At 40.4% G+C, this 26,742-nt stretch overlaps 1 protein-coding gene across 2 annotated transcripts in view; it reads left to right on the forward strand.

Annotated features, from left to right (window-relative positions):
• The window catches only part of THSD4 (thrombospondin type 1 domain containing 4), a 232,051-nt gene that overhangs the window by 60,044 nt on the left and 145,265 nt on the right, over window positions 1-26,742 (forward strand). For both annotated transcript variants that reach the window (XM_063169561.1, XM_063169562.1), the window contains exon 6: window positions 7,000-7,102. In XM_063169561.1, the coding sequence (XP_063025631.1) occupies window positions 7,000-7,102 (103 nt within the window). The remainder of the gene's footprint in view (window positions 1-6,999; window positions 7,103-26,742) is intronic.

The raw sequence follows: 26,742 nt of genomic DNA on the forward strand, positions 1-26,742 counted from the left end.
CAGTTTAGGCACCCTGAGCACTGTGTAGTGTTTCTATAAACAGGTATTTGATTGGAGGGATTCTTGTATATGTGGGATTTTTTTTTTTTTATGCAACATATTTATATAGAAAGGTGATAGCCCTGCTGAGAGTGGGAACAGCAGCTGTACAAAGCAGTTATGATTTCTGCTGCAAATGGCAAGCTTTTGATGCTTGCTTGGGAGCATGGAAGGAATATTCTGTGTAAACTCCAATTTCCATACTGAAGTAGCTCTTAGCTCAGCAGCCTGGGTGCTAAAAGAAATTTGGGACTGTAAAGTAGTAACTATATTTAAAAAAACTCCAACTTTAAAAAGACCAGTCATCTGGTCTTTTGCTGGATCAAAAAAGACTAGCAACAGTCTTCAGTGTGCAGGTGTGAGTTGCCATAGGCCTGACTTTCAGGATGTCCTTGTGTATTGCTTTACAGCAGATAATGCTCTGTTCCAGCATGGTCTGTTTCCAGCATTTGCCTTCCATTTCCTAACTGCTCAACTTCCATCTCATAGAAACCATTTATTGTTTCTCAGAATTTTTTGGTTGGTTGGTTGCTTAGTTTTTTTTGGAATAGTATTTGTAAAATTTCAGCATTAAACATGGCTGGAGTATTTTCTTGACACATTTTTGGTATTGCTGAGGAAATGTACTGTTAATTTTCCTATTATAGCTCCTTGATTAGCCCCTCCTAAGGTAGTAGTTCCAAACGTTTCCAGTTGTGCACATTAGGTCATTGGAGATGCTTTGTGTGGGATGGATGAGTGACTAAGATTTTATTTAAAACCAAAGCTGGACTTGAATCTTTTACAAGTTGCTGTAAATCTGAAATAAAATAAGTTATTTCAGTTTAATCAGAAGGATCTGTCAGTGAGAATTTAAAAAGAAAAAAAGCCACAAACCTGTGAAGTTAAGCAGAAATGCTTCTTTTTCCATCTGTTTGGTTGAGCTTTCTTCCTCATTATTAGACAGACTGCGTTTTCAGATGTAAAGTGCTACAGAATGGAAAAAATATAAAGCAGTAATAGATGCACTTGCCACATTATGCATTAATGCCTTATGTGTCTGATAGATTGCAGCTAATAAAGATCAGGTTTGGAGAGCACTTCAAAGACTTTTCTTGTTAAATTCAGAGGGCCTTCGTGTTGCAGAGCTGAAATATTAATGGAACAAAGCATTCTGGAATTGCAGGCTGAGAGGGCAGCAGCTCCCTGGCCCACGGCAGTGGCAGGCACAGGTGGCTGGGGCAGGCAGGCTCCCCATGGCTCTGCCAGGGCCCATCTTCCGTGATGCAAACACCAGCTCTGTGCTCCCTGCATGGGATCTGGGTGGAAGTACATTGATTTTGTGTTGTGCACACACCTAACTGAGGTCTTTACCAGCCCTTGAAAGGAGTGAGGGGGAACAGGAAGGCTGCAATGCCCTGTGGCTTCCATGGGTTCTGCACGGCCTGGGGGCTGTGGGCAGTGCAGCACACTGGAGTTTACAGGGACTGTCATTACTCTGCTTGTCTGCACTGCAGCAGACACCGAGGTGTAAATTCATGGCTTGAGGCAGTGCAGAGTCTGCCAGTACAGGTGCTCCTTCCTCATAAACTTGTGCAGATACCACTGCATTCCCAGATGGAAACTCTCATTGCATGTCAGGCCAGACATTTTCAGAGCACTGTCTGTGGCTGTGCACTGTAACCAGAGCTGGCTAGCACTGTTTTTACTGTAGAGCTGTTCTTCACATGCATTTTAAAGTTTCTTGCACATTTTGGTTTTTCAGGAGCATCAGTTCCCTTTGAATTGTGTCTGGTATTTTGTGCCACAGATATCTAGACACATTTAATATGCCTTATATACATTTTTTTTCTTGGTTGGCAGGCAGTTGTCTTTATGTTCTCTTACCATTTTATAAAATTAGAACTTTTGTGGAAATAGGTGTCTCCAGGATTTTAAATAGATCCTTTTTCTCTTTCATTGTGTGTTCAGCTGAACAAAACTAGGTTGCCTTGATTTGAGGTACTACCTATGTGGGAAGCACAATTCTTGGCTATCAAAGAGAAACAGCTTAGCTGGAAAATTAACATTTGAAGGACCATGCACTCCACTTTCTTTCATGGACTTGGAACTTCTGTAGGTTTCAGGAGAAACACCAGCAGTTCAGAGCAGAAGTTCAAAGTTCACTGCAGATGTGGTGGTTTGTTGTGTAAAGAATTGGAATTTATAGACTATGCATATTGAAGGACACAATACATTTAAGAGTAAGCTCTGCAAAGGAAAGAACAATTTTCAGATTACTGTTTCAGAAACAAGTATTTAAATTATTTTTCCTTTGGGATTCCAAAGGATGAATGTGATTCTATAGAACCACTACAGAAATGAAAACAAGAGTACAACTAGATTGTTTGGACTCAAATTAACATGTAGTCTTGCGCACAGAGAAAATATTAATTATGAATTATGTCTGAACCTGGAGGATCAAGAAGGGATATGGGGCCTTGGAAAAAGCATTTGCCAGTTACTGTAGGTCATAAGAATGAAGCATTGCCAAAAATCTTAGTCAATGTTTTAATTGCCTGTAGAGGTGGTTTCAGGACCAAATCAGCCCTTTACACATTTCCAGAAGTGTTATCTCAGCACAGCTTTGACACAGCTTTGCTAATGGCAGATGTGAGCCCACAGCTGGCAGACTGATAATTTTCTGGTGTTTTGCCAGCACTTTTTAAATTAAACCAAGTGTCAAGGATTTGTTCAAAAGTGTGCTTTTCAAATGTTAACCAAAAGCTAAACAGCTAGCAGGGTGGTTTCTTTGTTTTAACTGTACTAGCAGGTCATTTTAAGAAAGCTCTAATGGTACATGACAAAGAGAATACTGTGTGTTGCTGTCCCTCAGACTTCCATACCTGCATATTTCAGAAGAAACTGAGGCATAAATAAAGGCACTGTTTCCAAAGTACAAAGTTTCTATCGACAGCAGGTGCAGTGCATTTCAAGTTCGGTCTGAGGTCCAGCAAGACAAAGGGACACTTCTAAAACTGACCCTGGAGTGCTGCTGCCTGGTCAGGGCAGTGCTCTGCTGCTGCTGCTGGGGATTTCCTCACGCTCTGAAGGCACAGCAAGAAAAGCTGAGGTGTCCTCCTAGAAACAGCTGAGTGCAAATGCAGCAGGAGCAGCTCTGAGACACCTTTCCCTGTGTGAAAATACCAATATCCAGCACTTTGAAGCACTTTGCTGAGTGCAGCCCCACCTGCTAAATTTACGTCATTGTGTTGTCCAAGCAGCATAGTTTTTAGGTAGGAGAAAGATCATCTAAAAACATACAAAATTATGCATTCTAAATACTGTATCTAATTTTATAGTGTGCAGCTGAAAAAAGCCTCTCCCAGCAGAGAGTATGTATTTCTAGATAATTTATATCTGCCTCTACATAAAGGAATCTTACATTCATCTTAGTAGATGCAAAGTATATTTTTTGCTGCTTTGGCCTCCCTAGATCTGGTTTTAAAAGGACTCCCTTAATAACTCCCTCAGTAATCACAGGACAAAGTTTTTGAGGGGAAAAAAATGAAATTCCGGATCTGTCACTAACAAAGCCCTGTATCAAAATCAACATTTTGTTCACCAAAACACTGTTTTCAAGTCTCCACCAGGCATCACGATTTTAATGCCTTGATGTTACTGAGGGGAAACTGAGGGAGAATCACACAGTAAGTTAAATATTACAGCAAAGTTCATTCCGAAAGTCTCTAGGAAATTTTGGAAAGAGATCTGGGCTGTTTAAATCCTAGCAGTCTGGCTTAGCCAGAGAACATTCTTCACCTGCAGCCATGCCAACATGCCTGCTGCTTCCAGCACACTGCCCTTGGCTGGCAGAGCTGTGGGGTGGTGCTGCAGCCCAGGGCTGTGTCCTGGCTGCCCCAGTTCTCCTGTGGGAGCTGCAGGGTGGTGCTGCAGCCCCAGGGCTGTGTCCTGGCTGCCCCAGTTCTCCTGTGGGCGCTGGGAAGCCCATGGTGAACCCTGCAAGGGACAACTGTTAGACACTGGAAATAGGAGCTGCCTTTGGGCTTGCCAGCTTCTCATCACAGATGCTTGTTGCTGTATTTTAGGAGTTTTAGTCTAGATATGACAGAAATAGTAATTAAATTGAAGTGTAAAAATAGCTTGTGCTCTCAGGGAATAAATAAAACATGAGGATCTACGGGAGCCCCTAAACTGAAGCTTCACTTTTCATTGTACAGGATAATACTTTTATTTTAGTGGTTTTCTGCCTACAAAAGTGCTAAAAAGCCAGAGAGGCCAAGAGACAGTGCCTGGCACTCTAAGGTCTTCTGAGAAAGGCTGAAGGATTTAATTTTCAGGGAGGTTGAGCTGTAGGCAGCATAAAACTGTCATTGTATTCAGCTGTGCATTAACAATTTAGGTGGAGCTAGTAAATGGTGCATAGATGTTAACTAGGATATACATACTGTATAATATAACTCTCAAGCCTTGGTGATTCATGGACTGTAGTAATTTTGCCTACTTGTACTTCATAGCTAAAGAATATTTTAGAAGACATTAAAGATATAAATGAATATGATCTGTATCAAGGACAAAACAAAGTGTTTTACAGATCAGATTGCTCAGATTTTTCCTCAAAATTTTATATTGCAATTAAACCTTGATGAATGAAATGAAGGAAGGACAACTGAGTTGAGGCTTCTAAAGTAGCAGAGATGTTCTGAGTTAGCCTGTTCTTCTGATTTTTGCTCGATCCACACAGAGTTCAGTGTATTTGTCTGTCTTTGGCCCTCCTTTAAAGCATTGAGGTCTCTGTCTTGTGGGCAATAAGTTTAAAAACAGAAATTGTAGCTACATGAAAAGGATCTTAGAAGGGATGGTGTCACTATTTGTTGGCAACACCAATGAATATTTTGATATTTTTACTCATACATTGCCTGCAGTTGGTATGAGCAGGGTGTACAGGAAATGGTTTATGAGCCAGAAATACTGGTACACGAGAGCATGAGCTCAAGGGTCAGAAAAGGAAAAACAAGAAGCAACTAAACTTCACAATAGGCTGGTAGAAAACGTGTGCCAAAAAGAAGGGAAAAGCATTCCAGAAAGAAACCCTTGAGGCTGCCTTCTTGGCTGGTACAAACTGATGTTTGTTCTGCTGTAATTTAGTATAGTGACCTTAATGTATGCCAGCTCAGGTTCTGTCCCTTCACCTTTAGGATATGTGCAATAATTTGTTTCCTGAAAAATACATTTCCTTGCCTGGGATGGTGGTTGTGCTGAATAAGTGTTCTGCATTGCTGTGCCACACACAGAAGGAGCTGTGCTTCAGCTGTGGGAATATAGCTTTGCTTTCTGCATTTGGCACTAGAAAGGCTTTTAGTCCCACCCTTTCAATGTGGTGGTTCGTAGTCCTATTTTCAGGGAAGGCTTTTTGTTTGTTTGTTTTTGGGTTTTTTTGTGTTTTGTGGGGTTTTAATTTTTATTAGAGGGTTTGTTGAAAAAAGCAGTATTTGCCTGTACTTGGAGATCTCAGAAGGGTGGGCGAAGAGGCACAGATGGCTGCTTGGCCAGAAACTGTGTTTATTCTAGAAGATTTGTTAGCATGATTTTAGTAGAAGATAAAGTAGTCCATGAACCTTCCCCTGGGCATGTCTTTGGTACAGTTTATAGCCCACTCGAAAACTCTTGACTGTGACATCTCTGTGATCCAGTTACAAGCATCTTCTGAGGGAGATGGTGGATACAAAGCAAGAACTCCTCTGGGACCTCTGATGTGCCTGCCTTCCCCAGCAGACAACCAGTCTTTCCTACTATACAGGCATAAGAGAACTCTCTGCAGTTGCAACAACAGTTGTTCCTTGTGATTCTCTTCTGTTCCCTTTGAAAACACAGTTATTTAGCCATGCTGTTTTCATATAATGTTATCTCCAGCTTTCCATTGACATCTGTCATCTAGAAAAAATATTCTGCTGTTCTAGTTAAGTACCTAAAATGAATTCTACTGGTTTTGAATAGTATTTTTAGTAGTAATTTTTATTATCTAAAGGCTATGCAAAAAATTGCATCTGTGCCCAAATCTTGCCTATTTTGTCCAGGCATAGAAATTGTTCTAATTAAGTCCTTGCATTTGGTAGAAGCCTTTCTCCCCTTTGTATGTGCCCACACACAGAGTAAACTTCTGCTGTAACTGCAGTGAGGATTCAGGCAGAATAAAGTCATTAAGTATTTAACTTGTATTTGCTTTTGAAATCAACTTCACATGCAAGCAAGGCTGCTCTGCCAAAGGTGTGCATTGCAGGTGACCCAAGGGAGGATGCCACTTCCCCCTGTAACACCTGCCCTGCCTCAATACATGTGTGTGCACATGTGCTTGTATAAAAGCAGTTCTTTGTTTGCAAAACTCCTGTACCAAATCCTGAGTTGCAGGAGCTCAGGATCTGAAGGCATGCCTTGAAATGCAAAGTCATGCAGTGACTGTAATAAGCAGCCTGTAGAAATACAAAAGGAAAAGTGGAAATATGGTGTGAAGTATAGGATGAGAATAAGCTGCTGTGGTGAACTTTTAATAAGTCATGGAAGCATGCACATTGAGTGTTTCAACTCTGTTGAATCTGAGCCCAAAACATTAATAATGAAATATGTGAAGCTGTTGTGAAAAGGAAGTAATTCTAATCTAATATTGAATTTATCTTGAAGTGTTGTGCTGTTGCTGAGGAAAATGACAGCTCAATAGAAGCTTTAATTTGTTTTTTTTTTAAATAGAACTGTTGCTCCGTTAACTTCTCAAATTAATTTTCTTCAACAGGCACTTTTGATACTGTTACTTAACAGCACAGCTTGTTACCTGTTTTTAAGAGGTCTCCTGATGTTTATATTATTCATCTGGATTAGAATTTTGCAATGCCTTCACTAACCTTCTAAAGTTCATTAATAGGAAGGCAAAAATAACTTTGCTGTTGATTATAATGCTACTTTTTTTTTTTTTTTTAATCTAAACAGATGTGTCCTGAAAGCAGCAGGAATATTAGAGAGGTACAGTGTGCATCATACAATAACAAGCCATTTATGGGTCGATTTTATGAATGGGAACCTTTTGCAGAAGGTAAGGGAAAACAACTTGGTTTTGCATTATTATACAGATTGTGTTTTGGAAAGGCAGATGTGATTTTTACTTAGTGAGAGCCATCAGGCAGCTTTGATCCACAGCTGATGTTGCCTATTTTTACAGCTGGACATGAGTCAGTGCAGATGAAGGTAGGTTTATATCTGACACCCAGGTAGATCTGATAATGATTGTTTCTAATGTCTCAATGCTGCTCTTATCTACTGTGGGCAAAGTGAGGAGTGGCAGAGCTGCACCTTTTTATCTCCGATTATGAGCATTCAGTGTATGCTGTTTCTAGTTAAGGCCACGTTTGGCTTTGTGAAAAGGAAGTTTCAGAGCTCTGGCACAACTCTGGCACTCTGTACCATGCATTCAGGCAGAGCAGGGAGCCAGGTGCCCCAGCAAGCCCACAGCTGAAGGCACATTCTGCAGGCAGCACTGCTTCTAAAGGTGGCCCTGAAGAGTTATGATGTATTAGCTTTGATGCAGCCCTTTTCAAAGCCCAGCTGAGAGGACCCAGCCAGTGCTGAGGCAGCTCAGCCCACCTCCCTCTCCTTGCTTCCTACACAGCAGCTTTGACTCACTCCATCTTTTGCCAAGAAGGATGAATCAGGGGATCTAGAACGTGCCATGATAATTTCTTTTTCCCTCTCCTGCATAGCACAGCTTGCTCCTAATGTTTATACTGGATCAAGAAGGGCAGTTAAACTGTAATTCACAGCACTGTCTTGCTGGTGAGTTAAGTGTGATTATTGTTGTTTTTAAAAAATACACATATTTTTATTTCTCCCTTGTTCAGATTGGTGCAGCTGCATTTCTAACCCATTTTATCCGCTGCCGCTCCAACAGAAACTTTTGTCTTTATTAAAAAAGTCATATTAGAAGGACTATAAACCCTATGAATGTAGAGTATTTAATGAAAGAACCTAGTTTGTGTGTGAGAATCAATAGCACATGATGACTTTAAGGGCAGGATTTGAGAAGAAGGATCCAGTTGTGGCAGAGGGAAAACACCACAGTGATGTAACCATAACACCTGTAAGGAAGTTTAAAGAAATAATTAATGTTTTAATCATACTGATAATTGAACTCTTTTAATTTGAAATATTAAGTTCAGTTAACTTTCATTTTCAATTGTGATGAAAAATTCATAACCTTTTGATGGCTGGATAAAGCAATCTATTGAAAAGAGAGAACCTGTTGGTGATCTGAAAAGGGTAACAGTGGGGATGTAGCCACAGGAGTCACTCTTAGTGAAAAATGGCTGCATTTGTTGAAAGGAGGGGGACAGCTGCAGACTTTTTTGTCAGAAATAGTAAGGTTAAATATGGAATAAAGTCCTCTTAGGAGAACCTGTGCCTGATATTTTGTCTTCAGGAGGATACCTGGATAGTCTCGTAAATCCAGAATTCATCATCAAATACAGTATTCCCAAATCAACAACTGCAAAAAATCCCAGTTAGCTGCAGACCCTCTTGCTTTGACTTCTGTTTGAAAATGTCAGCCAGGTATGTGTAATAAACAGCCTTTTAAGCAGCAGTCCCAGCCAGCCTGGGTTTCTGTTCCAGCTGGTAGAGTTACCCCTGTGCAGGCACAGGCACTGTGAGCTCTGCTCTCTGCAGGGACTTTGGGCTTTACTGGCCTGGTTGCTCTGCAGAATGGTGACCAGTCAGGGCTGCCCCCCAAGTGTGTAAAACTTGAAAGAGCTAAAAATGTGTTCTTTGGGGGCTTGGCTTTTTTCTTCCTAAGTCAAGAGAAAAATACTGCATTTGAGCAATTTCGTTTTCTTTGAGAAAAATAGAGTTCTGCAAATCAGAGCTCGGTCCACTGAAAGTCAGACATGATCCTAACAGTTATTGGGGCTTTTCCCTCAAAGTAATGCAAATGTTAAGTTTAAATTGAAATAATTATGTTAAATTTTTTGTTTGTTTTGTTATTTTACAATGAACTTTTAATGGAAAGTTTTCTAAAATGCATGCTTGACCAAGCATAGCCTCCAAATGATATTTTGGTTTGATTTTTGTTGTAAATAAATCAGCTCTAGTTTCAGAGCTCCCCTTTCAGGTGACTGCAGGCCATTTACTGCCCAGGAATGCTGGCTGTTCCCAGTGTGTGTGATTTTACATGAGCAGCTGTGGCTTGTGTTGGGGCTGGCTGCATGTTGGCTCTGGAGGCAATAGCAGGAGCGGGGACGTGGCTCGGGGATCTTCCCAGCGCTGTCTGTACACTTGATTCAGTTCCACTCGGTAGAGTCAAGATGTCTTTGGCTCCAAGTGCTGCATGAAGCCAGCCGAGTTTCTAGGAGCAGAGCCGCGCTCAGATCTCGGGAGCAGCTGAAGGGCTGCTGCTGGCAGCCAGGCCTGGAGGCCGGAGGGCTGCGCGGAGCGGGAACGGAGCGGCCCCGTCCCGTCCCTTCAGCGACTCCGTCCCTTTCCCGGAGGGGCCCCGTCCGTCCCCTCAGCGGCTCCGTCCCTTCCCGGAGCGGCCCCGTCCCTTTCCCGGAGGGGCCCCGTCCGTCCCCTCAGCGGCTCCGTCCCTTTCCCGGAGCGGCCCCGTCCCTTTCCCGGAGCGGCCCCGTCCGTCCCCTCAGCGGCTCCGTCCCTTCCCGGAGCGGCCCCGTCCCCGCTGGGTGCTCCGGGTGCTGCGCCTTCGCCTGCTCCGGGCACAGCGGGCTCTGGCAGGCAGCAGGAGCTCTGCAAGGCCTGGCAGCCTTTCTACCATTCCTTCCTTCTGACTGCCAGGCCTGGCTTGCTGCTGTGCCCTCCCTGTTGTGCTTGGTGCTGAGACAGGGATTTTTACAGAGCCTGGAACACCGCGTTGCTCCGGGAAGCAGAGTCGGAGTCAGGCTGAGTTTCAGCTGGAATGAAAATTCCTGTAGCTGAACGCAGGGTGTGTCAAATGGCACTGATGTCACTGCTGCATTTTCTGTGGGGGGAAAAATGTGTCCCCAGTGTCCCCCAGTGTTGTTGTTGCCAGACCTGACTACTGATGGGCACCACAAAGAGTGACTGAAAATCAGCCGGGGCAAAAGAGGCTTACAGGGCCAGGAATCAGCACCCAGCCTTGTGACAGGCCGGGAGGCAGTTTCAGCTGGCTTCTCTTTACTTGAAATGTATCAGAATCCAAGCACTGAATGAATGGAAGGATATTTTGTCAGTGTGGTTTTTATGCTGAACTTCAATGGGGACGCTTTTCTCTAAAATGACACTCAGGTCAATACTCCATCTCTGAAGCCTGTGCTGTGTTCAGAGGAGTACTCACTGTACAGGTAAATCTGTACATGTTGTTAAATCATTTATCAGTTCACTTTTGTCCTAAAGTACCTTCTAGTAACCTGACTTCTAGCTAGAGATGTCTGCCTGCTACAGCTGGGATAAATATAAGCTCTGAAGAAAATGAAATTTATAGCTTCCACCAGTGTCTAGTAAATTCTGCAACTTCAATACTTTGTGTCAGACAAGAGGTATTTAAGATTTAGTATGATTCAGTTTGGGTATTAAGATGGAGACTGAAGAGTGATGCAAAGCTGCTGCATTTATTGATTTGTGGTTTTTGCTTGCTGGATTTTTAACAACAGTTGTCACTTGTTTTGAATGACAAAATAGCTTCTAACAGATCAAAATGTAGTGGCCCAACTCAAGATTGTTGTGGTGTGCTGTACAAGATGTTAAAGTTGCTAAGAAAATTCTCGAGTCTGCTGGCAATTGATGACACTGAAGACACTGAATGAGGTCTGATTAATATGATTTAAGTAATTATAAAATGGAAATAAAACCTAAGATCTCTTAAAAATCCTGGTCCAGTGCTGTGAGGTGCATGTAGCATCAAGCACTTGGAGTAGCCAGGAGTCAGAGAGGAGGTTTGGGGAGTGCAGTTACCAGGGCAATGCAGAAGCTGCTGGTGGATGGATCCTGGACCATCAGCTCTAGACACAGAGCTGCTGTGCTGATGTTTTAGGCTTGGGAGGTTGTGGCTCAGTTGCCTGGACTTTGTGCAGACCATAAGGGTATAAGGGCTCGAGAGGAAAGTATTTATTAATTTCTAAAGTCTTGTCAATAAGATGCTTGTGGAGTATTTTCCATTTAGCGGTGGAACAGCAGAAAGCTGTTCCAAGGCCAAGCCTGAATATATTATGCTTGTATTTGGTGGTTTAGTGTGGGGTTTTTTTTTCTCCTCTTAGAATTGTAAGATATGTTTATAAACAAATTATAGATAGATATTGTTTATATGCACATTATTAGAGCAAGGGTTCATTCAGTGTCTGTTGCTGGCGTTCATTACATCTTGGTACCAAACCATTCTAGAAACACTGTGTAGCTTGATATATATGGAGAAATCTAACATTTGTGTCATCTGTTTATGCTAACTGGAAGTGGAACTTCAGTTTAGAGTACTCAGAGAATTGATTGTTGTGTATGGTCAGGAAGGTGGGGCCTGGTGTGTGTTTCCTGAGTGCCTGTGATCCTTGGCAGTGCAGTCCTTGAGACCCAAAGATATCTGAGTCCCAGTTTGTGAATGCTTGGCCTTCCCTGATTTGTCACTGCCAGCTCCTTGGGGCTCAGGAGAGGCTGTGCTGAGCTGCATTCTCCCAGCTTGTGTGCCATTCTTGGACAGCCTAATGTTTTGACCCAGAGGACAAGAAGTCATCTTACTGTTTTATTTATACTTTCTCAAGTAACTTACTTCTAGTTAGTGAGCATACAGATATACATATATCTTGCAACTATATATGTATATATGCGTATATACTGGGAATCTATACACAGTATCTCTAGAAATAACCCAGCTGTGCTGAGGTTCACCCAGCTGCAAGTTATTATATTCAATGAGGCAGCTGCTTGAAGTCTTCATTTCTCATTGCAGCAGACCACACTTCTCTGCTTCTCTTTTGCCTCCACCTGTTAGAAATTTCTGATTGTTTCTATTCCAGTCTGTGGCTAGTTGTTCTTTACAGTGCATGTCCTTTAATTTCATGCACTTTATTTCCTAAAACAATTTGATTTTGCTTCTCTTGTTTTATGTGAAATGCTGTAGGCAGACAGATTCATCAATGAGGCATCAGACAGTTTTGGGAGACTTGAAATGTAATAAGTAGATAGTGTTTATTTCTAATGATTAGTTACAACTTAAATAGTGCCTGATTCCATAATGATAGATACAAGACATCCTGAAGCACATACCTGTAATTACTGAGCTTAGGCACTATAGGCATAAAATCCCTCTTGAATTCTGATGGAATATGATCTCTGATTTCCTTCAGACTCAGTGGAAATCCTTTGTGAGGCAGTGAAATATCCATTTTCCACACATTACTGAACATCCTATTTCACTTTTAACTGAAATGTTTTTGAAATATTGCTCACTTATGAGACTAGAATTCATTCAAATGCAGAACAAGAAGTTCACTTATACTATGTCCCTGGTTTCCCCTTTATTTATTGCTGGTTTGTGAATGGATCACAAGAGAAAGCACATGGAAGTTTGCATTTTTATAAGTATGGTTGTGGTAAAGTAGCTGAGGCATTTCTTTGACTTCATCTATAAATCTGCTTCCTGAACATCTGTTGTGTTGAGCTTGACCTGGAAATTGTAAATATCCTGTGTATTACTGAAATATGTAACTACTTCTATAGAAGCCTTTAATAAAAAAAATTGCTGAGATATTTATGTATATGGAAACCTAGTGCTTCCACATGGCAACTTACCTTTTATAGTTATTCTTTCTGTATCATTTTATTAATATACATATTTTGACTTGCATTTGTAAGAAGCTTAGTGATAGTAGAGCCTGGCATTTACCTTTGATTCTGGAGTTTGTTATAATAATTAATAATGCATATGTATTTTTAAGTGTACTGTTTTAAGCAGGGCCCACCATACTCTGGTGACTGAAATGAACCTGTAGTTCAATTTCCCTGTAGTAAATCACATCCAACACATGTAATGTTTTAATTCATTGTGCATACTTTAATTTCCTCACTTTTCTACTTGCTATTTGGAGGGGAAAATGGGTTAAAGAGTGGTGAGAGCAAGAAATGAGTGTTTATAGATGGACACCTGGATGAGCCTCAAGAATGGGAAATGGTTGTTAGTGCCTTTAGGAAAATGGGAAATTTCATCCATCAAATGTTGTCATTCAGCTGTAAATTCAAAACACTTTGAAGTGCAATGGAAGATAAACTGTCTAAACAGAATGTATTTGTAAGGCAGGAAAGCGAGAGAAAGCAGACAGGTCATATCTGTCCTATTCTTACAGGCCTTAGATAAATGTAGCCTGTAGGGAGACACTGCCCTCTGTGTCCAGGTGACAAATATTTACTGGTGTATTTTAGAGTATCTGACCTGTCCAGTTGCATTAATTGTGAGTTGGGGAAATGTCCCAGGAAGAATGAAGCTCTCATTTCAAAGCACACTTTTTAGTTCTTTTGGTTGGAACAGAAAGTTAAGGACAGATGTGGCTTTCAGGCTCAGATGTAGCAACAAAATTGTATCCAGATTGTGTGTTACTGAAGATTCCTAGGCTAGAACAGAATGCAGAAGGAAGATTTGTTATTTGCAAAGCATGTGTAGCAGTGAGTGGTGCAGATACCTTGATAAAATTTGTCTGTTTTATCTATTAGTGTCCCTTGAAACAAGATGCAGACATCCAATATTCGGAAATTAATTAAAACCAAAGACCTCCACCCCATAAAATGGAATCAATGGAATGCTTTGATCCACAAAACACAAGCTATTGGCATTAAGCACTATGTAGCTTCAGCACAACTTTGTCAATGTCTGACTTGATTGTCAGGCAAAGTCTGCAATAAATGGGGCTACATGAGTCAACAATAAATGAGCTCATGTAATCAGCCTGTACCAGTCCTTATCTGTCTGTGCTTCTTACATAGCTTCCTTGTGTCCAGTGGCTCTGCAGAGCAGCCTAAAGCTTGCTGCAAGTGCACAGCTGAGGATTTGGATCCCTTTGATTTGGGGAGAGGCTGAGTTCTGTAAAGGTGGGCAAGAGAATACCCTGGAAACAGAGGCCTATTGGAGATTGAGGATGTGGTTATGGATGTGATTTTCCAGGAGTGAAAATCACCATTGAGCAAGGTTGCTTTAAATTAATGTACACTGAGAATTTAACCTGCCCTGGCAATTCCAGGGGGTTTGTCTCCATCTTTTCTCAGCCCTCTTCTTTGGACCAAGCACAGCTTTCTCAGCAGCAAAACCTCTGCCATATATGAATAAAAAATAAAGACAATCAGCATTATCTCTTTTCTGTCAGTTCTCCCAAAGGTTATGTGGCAACCTACAGTCTTACCCACTGGAAGGATTAAAAAACTCTTTTGGAATCTCCATTTCACAAGATAAGGGAGAGAATGGGGACAAATTAAGATGTTGACTGTGTTATTTCTCCCACTCTGCAGTGGATGGTTGCTGCATAATGAGTGCTGAGCTTTGGGGTGCTTTAGTCTTGTTTGCTGGTATTGTCTACTGACTCCTGTTGTCCATGGGAAAAGTCCTCCATTAAGCTTCAGAGGCAAAATTTCATTCAAAAAATTTCTTTGCTGTTCAATCAACATTTTAACTTCCCTTGAATTCCGTATAGTAAAACACCAATGAAAAGAAGGTATTCTGTCCTTACTCCTACACCTCTGGGGATATAAAAAATGATTCTTAGTCTGAATTCTCCCAAGTCTGTTCTGTTTGGTTATAGATTCCTTTTGTAGCAGAGCCGTGCAGGATCAGATGCTCTGAGCAGATGTATTTTACAGCTTCACAAGGAAATTATTTTGTATGAGTTCCATGTCTGTAGTCCTAGGAGTCCTTGTCAGGCAGATCTGCACAGCCATTCCTTATAGCATGATGACAAGAATGGGAGGAAGCTTGGGGGTCACAGTGTTCTGCAGGTGTGCTCTGCTTGCATGAACCCCAGTGATACTGCCCTCTCTCCCAAATTTATGAAATAATCTGGAGAATAAAATGGAGCTGCAAGGTCAGGACTGTGTAATCATTTTAACATGTTTTGCATTAACTTTGGGGAGTATTGAATAAACAGGGCAACAGTTAAGCAAAGGATTATCAAGACATGTTCCATTTTTGTTGTTAAATGCATGAAATATTTATTCAACACATTCCTTGTACAATTCAGCACATTTCTTTTACAATTTGCTGTTTTAAAAATCAAGTGAATACGCTATCTTTTTTCAGTTAATGTGTGGAAATGGTTTTTGTTGATTCAATTATGCATTTCAAAAGGTTTTCAATAGTTTCATAGTATTTTCCATGTGTTTGATTTCAGTAAAGCTTTCACATTTATCTATTCCAGCCAAGAGCAATTGTCCTAATGTGGTGCTGTGTGTGTAGCAGGCTGCAGAGCTCCCAGTCAGGTTGCTGCTGAAGTTAAAGAAAAGCAATATAAATATAACTTTTTATAGGTCCTAATGGTATAAGAATTGTTCAGGTCAGCATGAGTTTTTCCCATTCACTCCAATGGCTTTTGAATGAGGTAATTTAGAAGAAAATTCCACATGTAACTAAAAAAGTGAACAGAACTGAAGTCTGATCCTGAAAAACTTTGTTGCATGCTGATAATATCCAGATTTCTTTGTTTTCAGAGAATTGGTATGCACATAATTCCATGGAGGCTCAGGAACTCGCTAGAAATTTTCAGTTTCTTTGAAAAATGATGAGTTCAAAGAGTGCACCTGCAGCTTCCACTCTGCTCAAAGGTTCAGGGAGCTGAGTTGGGCATGGTTCTCTTGGGTGGGTGTGTGAGCAGGGACTCAGAAAAAAGTGACACAAACATGGGATTCAGACTCTTCTTTCATTCTGTCAACAAGTTACAGGTACACAAAGAAGGGCTTTAGGATCATCTCAGAGACCAAAGTACTTTCCTTCTTTACCCCTCCTCAAAACATGTTTGTCTTTTGTTTTACAGACTGTGTTCCTGAGTAATTAAAATGGTGACTAGAAATGAAACATTTATTCTACTGAACTTTTAAAGTACTGACAATTGTCCTAAAAAGGGAAAATAGTACATGTATTTCTAGTGTGTAGAATTTCTAGTTCTAAAAATCTCCAAGCACTGAAGTAATGGAGAAATGGAGACATGAACTATAAAAGGGGTCTTAGTAAACAGAGACTTTCCCATCTCCTTTGGAGGACTGATTTCTTCTGAGTATGTTACACTATATTGAAAGAATTGCATATTAAGATACTTTTCACTTACAGTTTGTTCATTTTGAGCCCGTTCCAGTCTCAGCTAATATGAAAAAAAGCAATAACTTCAGAGAGAGTCAAATGTGAATCTAAACATTTGTGTTCACAGTTTCCATTTGTGTACTCAAGAATTCATTATGCATACTGTCAGTAGTTGAACTTGCACTTTCCAGAAGGTTTAGGTGTAAAATTCTATTTTCTTAATATAATTTCCATGGCATAATATGGGTTTCAGAAGTTAGCAGCTACGTATACTAAAAGGGTAGATATATAATAGGGTAGATATATAGTTCTGGTTCCACTAAAATTTGTGGATTTTACCTGTTTAGCATTCTAAATACTTCTCAGTTTTGAAACTAAGTTTTGGGTCAGTCTAAAGTGTGGCCAAAGCCTTTGGTCATAGTTACCAACAGCAGTGTGGTGCGAGGTCACAAGTCAGAAATTGTGGCTGGTTGAAAATTTTAGGGAGCCTGCTGGAGTCTGGAATTTTTTGGGTTTCAGATCTGGCCAGGCTGTTGCTGCTGTGTTTTCTTCGTTGGTGGCTTGGTGGTATTTGACATTGACAATGGTGTAGGGCACTTAAATCATGAGCAGATTTTGCCCAAAGGGAGAGATCCAGGCTGCCCCAGGTGTGGCTCTGATCACAGGGGCAGCCATTTCCAGGCTGCTGTGGGGGCTGTCCCAGCACCCCTCACTGCTGCAGGCTCAGCCCTGCCTGCAGGTTCCTGAAATGTGCAGCTGCTGCTGTCCCTGCTCTGGCCTGGGACAACACAAGGTAAAGTTGTTTGCTTAAGCCTCTCCTGTTCTGATAAATCCACTGTCTGTTGGCTGTAGGAGAAGGTTTGATGGTTTGTGTGTAGGAAAGCCAAGCTTGGTGCCTGTGGCAAATCCCTCCCCACCATTTAATTGAGGAATTATGTGTATGCAAGCTTGTGCAGTGTTTGTATATGAAGGAGGTGCTGCATGTTTGGATAGCACATATAATGTATTCTATATGTTGGTCAGTTTGTGATTTATACACTGAGCCAGGCTTAATTTGAAGTGACTGTGCAGGATTTTAAGAGGGGGACGGGATGAGATGTTGTAAAGATAACCTTCTACAGAGGGTTCAAAAGGATTAAGGATTGCAGTGTATTTTTTAATGTGGCATTCCTTTAAGAGCCCTCAGATTGACAATTTCCAACTTCATCTCACAGGCTTTCAAGGGAGCAGAGTTCAGAGCTCTCACTGGTGTTACTGTTTGCTAGAAAAATGAGGCTGCATATTAGTATGCATGTGGGTGCCTGTTGTACCTTATTAATTAAATATTGGCATTTCTGTGTCTCTGGAGTGTTCTGGTAGTGTTTTGATGGAGTTACTTGGTAGTGCTGAGTGTTATGAAGGGAATTAAAAAGATTTTGCCAATTTAGACAGTATAAGTAGTTGGACTGGCATTTATATATGCTCAATATTCCTTCTTGCTGTGATGAATTGCTATTTTCAAGGCAAGGAAACTTTTACCCACTGTGAAGAAAAAACTTATAATATGGATGAACATCAGAAGAAAGAGATTCCCAGTGGTAGTATATAAAATGAAAAGCAGAACTGGCTTCTATTGTGCTCTGTTTCCATTAGACATCTTGGAAGTTTTATAAGTGTGGTGCATAATAAATATCTAAGCCACAGTTTGAGGTCTTTTACAAAGGACAGACAATTCTTGTTAATGTTTTTTTGGATCAGTCCTCACTCTTACACCCAGATTGATACAAATCTCTGGCATTTGTCCACCTAGTCAACTTGTGAATTTGTTAATTTAGTTTCCATATTGCACTATGTAACTCTGAATTTAAATCCAAACACCACAAATTTAAAATTGAATTTGAAAGAGCCAGAGAAACTGTGCATTAAATTTGCTCATATATCTACAAAGGGAGGAGATCTGCTTCTGCATAATTTTGGTCAGAGGCCTAAAAACACTGAGGTGCAGCCTACTCTGGTTGGTTCTGCTGCAATAGTACAGTGATTCCTCTGGAGAGAGATCACAAAGAGCTAACTGTTTGGACCCATTTCACCACTGAGGTGAATATCAAGTATAAAAACAGAAACAGACCTCAAAAAGTTGAGCTTGATCTTTTTTCAGATGTAATAATATGAGTCTGGTGACATCATTAGATCTGAAAAGTAATGTAGATTTTTACTGTATTTTCTTTGCATTGCTCCAGTATAAATGTAACCCTATGTATGTAAAATGCATTATAGCAAATCCACAAGCAATTTCCTTCATTGTAACAAATACTGCATCTCATTAGAGCAAGACAAGCTCCCAGTTATGGCACAGAATATCTGCTTAATAATTTCAAGTTCCTCCAACTATGCTGCCAAAACATCTGAAAAGTCAACATCTAGTCCATTACTTTGATCAACTGAAGCAGTAAAATTATAAATAATGCACCAAATGCAGATCTGGTGAAAGGCAGACAGTGCTGCTGGCCCTGAGCTGGGAGTGGACTGGTGGGAATGTGGCACAAGGCACTGGGACTGGGATCCCCAGGGAAGGCAGGGTGGGATGCACAACTGCATTTCAGGCTTGCACAGGTTTCCTATGCCGCAGTGAGAAAGTTAGTGAATCTTTCTGTGTAAAATTCTGTTTCAAATGCCCTCTATATCTCATGGGTTTTCTCTAATGCACATCAGGTGCTTTAACATTACTGACAAGAGCCGAAGCATCCTGAAACAAACAACAGGTCATTGTTTATGTAAAAATTGGCGTGAGTTGTAATGTAACTTATTGTTTGTCTGCTCTGTGTGTCTTAGGGAGAGGGTTGCATTCTGTTGTTGCAGTGTTAACATTTTGACTACTTATGTTCATTCCAAAATGAACCAAAACTGAAGATGGGAAAAGGTTCCAGGAATACAAAACATTTTTAAGTATCACATTATTTGGGATCAGTATTGTGAAGTCTTAGATGTGTGTATATATATATATATATATATATATATATATATATATATAATTGTGATATTATTAGGATGTAAAAGCATTTTAATTTTCAGCGTTATAAGGTGTTTCAGGTTTGAAGTGAAACAAGAAAGTGAAAATTATTTTGACATCCCTGTCTTCATTTTCAGCAAAACAAACATATTGTGAGGAAATATTTCAGTTTTGATGAAATTAAAAATTTTGAAAAAATAGGAAAAATATTAGTTGAATGACTCCACTATGTTTGTAACTAGATTGGAAAATATGCTGAAAATACAATGTATGAAATACAATATATCAAAGAGATTCTTGCATGTGGCCAAGTCATTTGAATAGAAGAAAAGCCTGATGCTGAACAGAAACTGTCAGGGGAAAGCAGAAATACCAGCCAGTTTCCCATTCCTGGGTTTTATACAGCATGGTTACATCTGTCTGCACTCAGACTGACAAATTCAGTTGTGGTGTAGATGATGGAGTTTGATTCAGGTGGGTGCCTGGCTCTTCTGGGCCAGCTCCAGCTGGGACTGACTGTAGCAGTTAAAGCTGCATCCAAAGGAAGATCCTCTTTAAACCCTGCTTGCCCTTAGCCCAAGGCTGTTTGAGAGGATGATCTGCTCCCTGAGCTGCTGCCACAGGGCTGCTGTTTCTCACCCCGGGAGCAGCAGTTGGAGCAGTTGCCATGGAGTTCCAAGAGCCTGACAGAGAACATGACTCCAGTGTTTGTCCATTAATCAAACCTGAATCTCAGCAGCCAAACACAGAGAATAAAACCCAGTGATTTTATCTCAGTGAACATACAGAACATAGTAGGGAAAAGAGTAAAAAAAGACATGCTGATTAGCCTAATTTGTCTAGCTTTAGTTTCATTATGTGTTTAGAACTTGGTATTCTGAGTTTAAAAGGTCTTAATTCTCCTTGAGAGGGTTTTCAATTATTTAACAATCTTGCTGTCAAGTGTTTGCTTTTTCTTTTAATTAGTTAGGTTCTGGGCTTCGTTTTGAGGGTTTTATTTTGATCTTAATCCAAAACCCATATCAGCTTTAGTGAACATTCTTAATCTTTTATTGGGTAGTTACAGTATTTTCAGATGTTTATGCATCACTGTCACTTATACCATATATGTTTAGCTTAAAAATAATTGGAAGGAAAGTCTAGTTTTTTTCTTTCATTGTTTATGAAAAGATTAACTGAGTCTGAGACTTTAAAAAAACCTTTCTGTAGTGACTGTTTATAAGCTTTTTTTTGGGTGAGTGTTGATTTTCTAGCACCATGTAGGTTAGATCCAGGTTAGATCTGATACTGCAGAGCAATAAGGATTATTTTTTTCTGGGTATATTGAATTTCTTCCCTCCTTATTCTCTGTGATTTATCCTTCTTTTATATGGACAATCCCTTAGTCCTCCCTGTTTCAAATCCAAAGGCAATCCTGGAGCTAATGTGCAATGTGTTGCTCATTCCCTCAGGTAAATTGGGCAGGCTCAGCTTCCTGCATGTCTGTGCAGCCCAGCCCAAGTGCATTTCACCATTACCCGGTTTACAATTACAGCAAAATATGACATTTCTTAGAGCATTCTATGAGGAGAGCAAACCTCAGCTGTATGAAGTTTTAGTGGGTTGTGTTTAGGTTGAAAATCTTGTTCATGTGCAGCCTGCTGCAGAGCATGGGGAATTCATCAGTAAACATGCTTGGCACCAGCCCTGCAGGCTGAGACAGAGGAAATGGGATCCTGGTGCTGTACGTGAAGCTATGCCTGCCCTCACTGCACAGCCCGGGGCAAGATCTCAATCTCCAGCTCCCATTTCGCATTGTTCTGCAGGAAATTTTGGGGATAGCAATGCTCTTTTAATACAGGATTGCTTTTGGCCCTGTTTCTGATACACACTGTTCTGGCCTTATCCAACAGTAGCAGTAATTCTGTATTTTTGCTGCTACTGCCATGAAAATTACTTCAGTCCTTGGGGATAACATGTGTTGCATTCCAAATGAAATAATAGGAGTGATGGGTTGACAATGAAGACCTGCAAAATTCAAATCATAAAACAAGTATGGTCAAGGCCTTAAAAAATATTTTGAAATTCAAAATCAGGCTATTTGACTTGTCAAGTTCTGTGGATGCTGCCTAATGCATGCAGGCAAAACTGTTCACACAAATTAATTTTTACTTTTATTCTTACATGTTGATATTATTTGTGATGAAGTCTGCCTCTAATAAATCTTTTCATTTGAGATTCATTTTCATGACAGGAGTGTTTACAAAGGGACAAACAGTTAGCAGTAGTTAGAACTGAAATATATTTTTCAGTTCACTGAAATGTGCACAAACAGATTTAAAAACCATGTGTCTAAACCTAAGCAGTTAGTCTTATTTATGCACTGGTAAATCCCTCCCCACCATTTAATTGAGGAATTATGTGTATGCAAGCTTGTGTAGTGTTTGTATATGAAGGAGGTGCTGCATGTTTGTATAGCACATATAATATATTCTGGATGTTGGTCAGTTTATGATTTATGAAACTATACTGCAATATATATTAAGGTGTTTATTGCAGCATTTAAATTATTGAATAATTCACTAAATTATTGCAATTTGCAATAATTTGGTCTGACATTTCAATAAATAGTTATTGCTTATTGAAATATTTATTGCATTCACATGAAAGTGGAAATTTTGCTGATCAGACTACCTGTTTATATTGGCCATTGGTCACAGTTAGTGCTGGATATTGAATTTGGAAGGCCAAGTGAAAGCAGCACATGTTCTATATCCAGTTAGCACGGGCATCAACTGCAGGGAAAAGACGATGGCCTGAGGATTTGTGTATGTTGGCAGCTGGTACATGCACCTACACCACAGACAGCTTAAAATCTGTATACATTTGTCTTCACAGCTGCTTCTAATCATATTAGCAAGATTGATATTCTTGTACATGCCAGAGGCGATCCCTCTGCTCTCTGTTACAGCAGAACCACCAGGACAGGGGCCTGAATTACAAATACACATTGGAGAGCAGGTGTTAGGTTTTCAAAGAAGAAAAGGCTGTGTTGTTAAGAGCAAATCCAAGTTTCAAAAGGATTTTTCTACTGCCTGGGATATTGGATCTCTTGAGATAAGATTCAAGTGGTTGTGAAAACATGGGTATTATAGGCATGTCCTGCTATTATCAAAGGGATACTTTATTAATGTTCCTGTTTGGCTGTGAACTCATTCTTCTGTATTTCTTTTTCTGTGAATTGCAGTCAGGCCCGTTGTTTCTGAGACTATTGCCTCTTGTCAGTTTTTGAGACAGTTGGCAGGAGAACAAATAAGTAATATGTTGTTTCCTGAAAGACCTTTTTCTAGGATTATTCATGGTAATCTTTTCTGTGGAAGTCTGCCTCCCAAGAGGCCCCTGCACTTATATCCCACATAGTGAGACCTCAGTAAAGGCAGTAATTGCATTAGTGTACCTTACTGGCCTTTGGCCACAGTTCATGTAACACAGTCTGTGTCTTTAATCAGTCCATAGCACAGGAAGCTGTTCTGCAGTGGGGTGACCTTCCCAAATGTTAGACATCCCAGCCCAGGGCTGGTGCAAATAAGCAGGCACAGAAGGGTCAGCAAGATATTTTGGGACATAGGAAGTAATTAAAAAAAAAAAGTTAATATTCTTTTAACTTCATTGATCAAGATTTCTGTGGCATAAAGAATATTTATCCTTAGGATGCAAAGGTTTTTGGTCTTCAACTTTCACAGAATCAAGTAGGATATAAATTGAATACAATTAATAAGAATCCATGGAAATAATCTCAGGTGAACTGCTGGGTAGAAAGTTTCAGGAACAGGATGGAGATGTGTCTGTGGGAGCCCCTCTAGCCTGGATGTGCAGGTGTGCAGATGCAAAGGGAAATTCAGCATCCTGAGCTGTGCTCTGCTCCTTATCCAGAGTGTGTTAGGAATTAGAGCTGCGGGGCTGTGCATGAGCTCATGAGCTGCAGGGCTGCCTTCCTGCTGGGAGGGTGGGGAAGGCATGCCAGGTATTTAGGGTATGTGTCCATGCATGTCCTGTAGGTCCTGCTCTGTGTACTACAGCACAGGAAAGGAGAGAATTTCTTGTCAGAACAAAAACTGTGTTTCTTTCCTTTTTCCAGGAACAATTTTTTTCTTCAGGCTTCTTTTACACTGCCTTCTACCATGTAGTTAATTGTCTTATAATAGTCAAACTAAAGCCTTGAAAAACATGAACACTGCCCAGAAATGGTGAAGCCTCAGAGATTGTATTTTGGAGAGGGGTTTTTGTTCACTTACTAGATTGTGTCCCTTAACGGAGTTACTTTTCAAAAACATTGTACACATGGAAATCAAGAAGTCTTTAAAAAATGGACCTAGAAGTTGTTCTATTTTTGTCTGTCATTTAAAGAAAAATACGAAATATTATGATGTTTAAGATAAAGTCCAAACAGCTGGGAAAGCAGTGCTGGCTGGTTTTGGTACAGAAAAGCATTGGTGATAAAACCCATAGGAGTTAGAACATACATGGTACCCAGCAGAGATGGTTCTGACTTACTGTCTGGATGAACTGTGGGTGAAGTTCCATCAGCCAGTCTGGTGTGGTTTCAGAAACTTTAGAATTAATTTTATTGCCTAATTGGAGGCACTTAAACTAAAAATGGAAGTAGAACTGTTTTGTTGTTTGGTATTATGTGGTAATTTGCATGGAATGATCACAAATTGCTGAGATCCTGTGGTATGAAAATGTAATTGTTATGTGTATTTATGCTGAAGTACAATATACATGAGGGATTTTGGCAAGATCTCAGGGCAAGGTGGTGGTTTTTTGGATGCAAAGGTAAGCTTTTCCTGCTCAGTAGGGGAAATCTGAGAGAAAACATGAGCTGCAGTTGTAAGTCACAGAACAAATGGATCTCTGGAGATTGTCTGGATGAATTCCCCCGTTCACTTGGGGTCACCTTCAGCAGATCTTTGAGACCCTGTCCAGCTGGGTTCCAAAATAACAGACCTATGTAATAACAGATTGTTGCATACTCTAGAATCAAAACCACAGCTTGTTTTGAACAAGACACATGGAAAAACACTTAAGGCTGATACTTTGCCAACAAAGCTGATGTACCTGAGTGCTTGAGAAGTGGCTCCTGTACCCTAACAACAAAATTACTTATTAAAGATATTTTCATTAGAAACTTTTTAGAAGTGCATGCCTGAGTAGCAAATACGTATTACCACAATATACCTTAATAATTCCATTGGGCAAATGCATATTTTAAAGCTGTTGCCCATTTAGAGGTCCAGTGGGGCTCGACACTGCCCATTGAAAGCCTCAGTGTGTTTTAAAGAGAGAACTTTGAGAGGTCAATGGATTTAATTGTGTGGTTCCCAGAGGCAGCATATGTGAAAGTTGGTGTTTCCAGTCTCAGGGACATCAGGAAAATTTTCCTTTAGATTTATAGTAGATTTGTGTGGCTTTTTAGCACCCAGTGTAATTTTAGATGGAATGGTCATGGATGTTCAAAACCAAAAGCCAGAAGGTGAGCTTGTAATGTGTACTGGAGTCATTTAAATATGACAGCTGGAGGTTTTAGATGTGGTCCAATGTGCTAATCTATTTAATTAGTGTAAAATAAGATTTGTCCTTCTTCCAAAATCTGAAACTGAGATAGTTTCATACAGCCTTGAATCCAGTAGCAAAGCTTTCATTCATCTTTGTCAAGGGCTACTCCTAAAACTTTCTTCTGTCCAAAAGGTTAATGCAGGAGCAGTCAGGTGTCAGACACAGAAGGGGAAAAGTCTTTCAGTAATAAGGACCTGAGTGAGTTAGAATCTCCCCTAACTTAAAGGCTGAGCTTTTAACCAGGGCAGGTTCCATTAGGAAGCCCCCCTGCAGGTGGGGGCTGAGAAGGCTGCTGAGCTCAGCACAAGATTTCCTCTTTCCCCTGTGCAAAGCTGAGGCCGTCCCCAGCCAATCACACAGGTATGGAAACCTCTGACAGTATGTCCCAAAAAACTTGAAAACACCCTCTATTTGCTGGAAAGCAAAGGAAGCAGAAACACTTTGTTACCCTTGCAGTCAGCTGGAAAGGGCTGATCTCTCCTTCTAGGCCCCCTACAACCCGATAGTATTTGCTAGATATTACACATTTTTACAATGTATATATTGTTATACATATTTTTCAGTCATAAAAGGGTCTTCTGTTTCCTGTGTAAACTCACTTAGGATCCAACTGCTTCCATCAAAGTGTAAAACTCATAATAATGAATGAAATAGCATCAGGATCACCCTTGTAAAAAGTAAAAAAATCAAAGCACAGTAACAAAATCCTTTACTGCTCAGATTGGACTTGTGCCTGTTGTCATGCTGTTGGAACTTAAACTCATCAAGACAAAGCACCAAATGTGAGAAAGCTTAATTCACATGATGGAGGATAGCAAGATAACAATTATCATTGTTCTTTCTCCAGAGACTTTTTAGCTTGTTTGGCACAGCAGTATTTGGGTAGTGTTTCATCTAAAAGCATCATTTGCCTTTGTCTAGAATGAAATTGATCCTTACAAATGCCCTGGAGTAAACCCTTATCCTAGCTCAGAAATTAAAGTAGCTGTTTAATTGTAAATAAAGATGTAATAGTACTAACTACAAAATAATCTAGCATGTGGTAATGTGCTGTCCAGAGCTGTGGCAGGTGCTGCAATGTGTTAATAAATCAAACACGGGGGATGTGCGAGTGGCAGACAGACACAGGTCTGAGTTCATGTGGCTTCAGCAGGAGAGGGAAGGTCTCTCTGCACACACTTCCCAGTGGGAATTCCTTGCTCTGTGAGAGTCTGACAGAGTCACGTTGTTGACATGAAATATTGTGGTTATTCTGCCTGGGAGGGCTCGGGGAGCGGGCTGAGCGCTCTGCCCTGCTGGCACTGCGGCTCTGCCGCTGCACCGGGGAGTGGCGCGGCCGCCTCAGCCTGGTGACATCCGAGCTCTGCTGCTACTGAGGGACCTCAGCTCCCTGTCATCTGTACTGGCTAAGGTGTCATTTGCAGGAAAATAACACTACAGAAAAAAGAAGACTCTTGAGATTGTTTTTAGCAGATTTCAGGTTAGACCTTTTTCAAAGTGAATATGGCATTTTATAGAGAACTCCTGCCTTGTCACTGGAATGCTGAGTATTTTCCATGTCAAGTTGATTATTTCATTAGCATTTTATAGACTAGAGTTTATAATTTTCTCTTAGTATTAAGAGTGACAATCTGCTATTTAGCTTATACATCCAAAAAACGTTTAATACCTGCTGTTTAACAAAATCTATGTATTAATGAAAGCAGTGATGTGCCACATAATTTAATTATTTCCATATATGTGAAGGCATAGGGAACTTATCATTAGAAGTTATAAAATTAGGATTTTTATTTATTGTTTTTAAATAAGTGGGTTAATTCCAAAAAGTATTGGTAACTCTTTCAAGCATTTGGAAGAAAGTGTGTTG

Source organism: Melospiza melodia, chromosome 15, assembly GCF_035770615.1.
Source record: "Melospiza melodia melodia isolate bMelMel2 chromosome 15, bMelMel2.pri, whole genome shotgun sequence".
Classification (NCBI taxonomy): Eukaryota; Metazoa; Chordata; class Aves; order Passeriformes; family Passerellidae; genus Melospiza; species Melospiza melodia.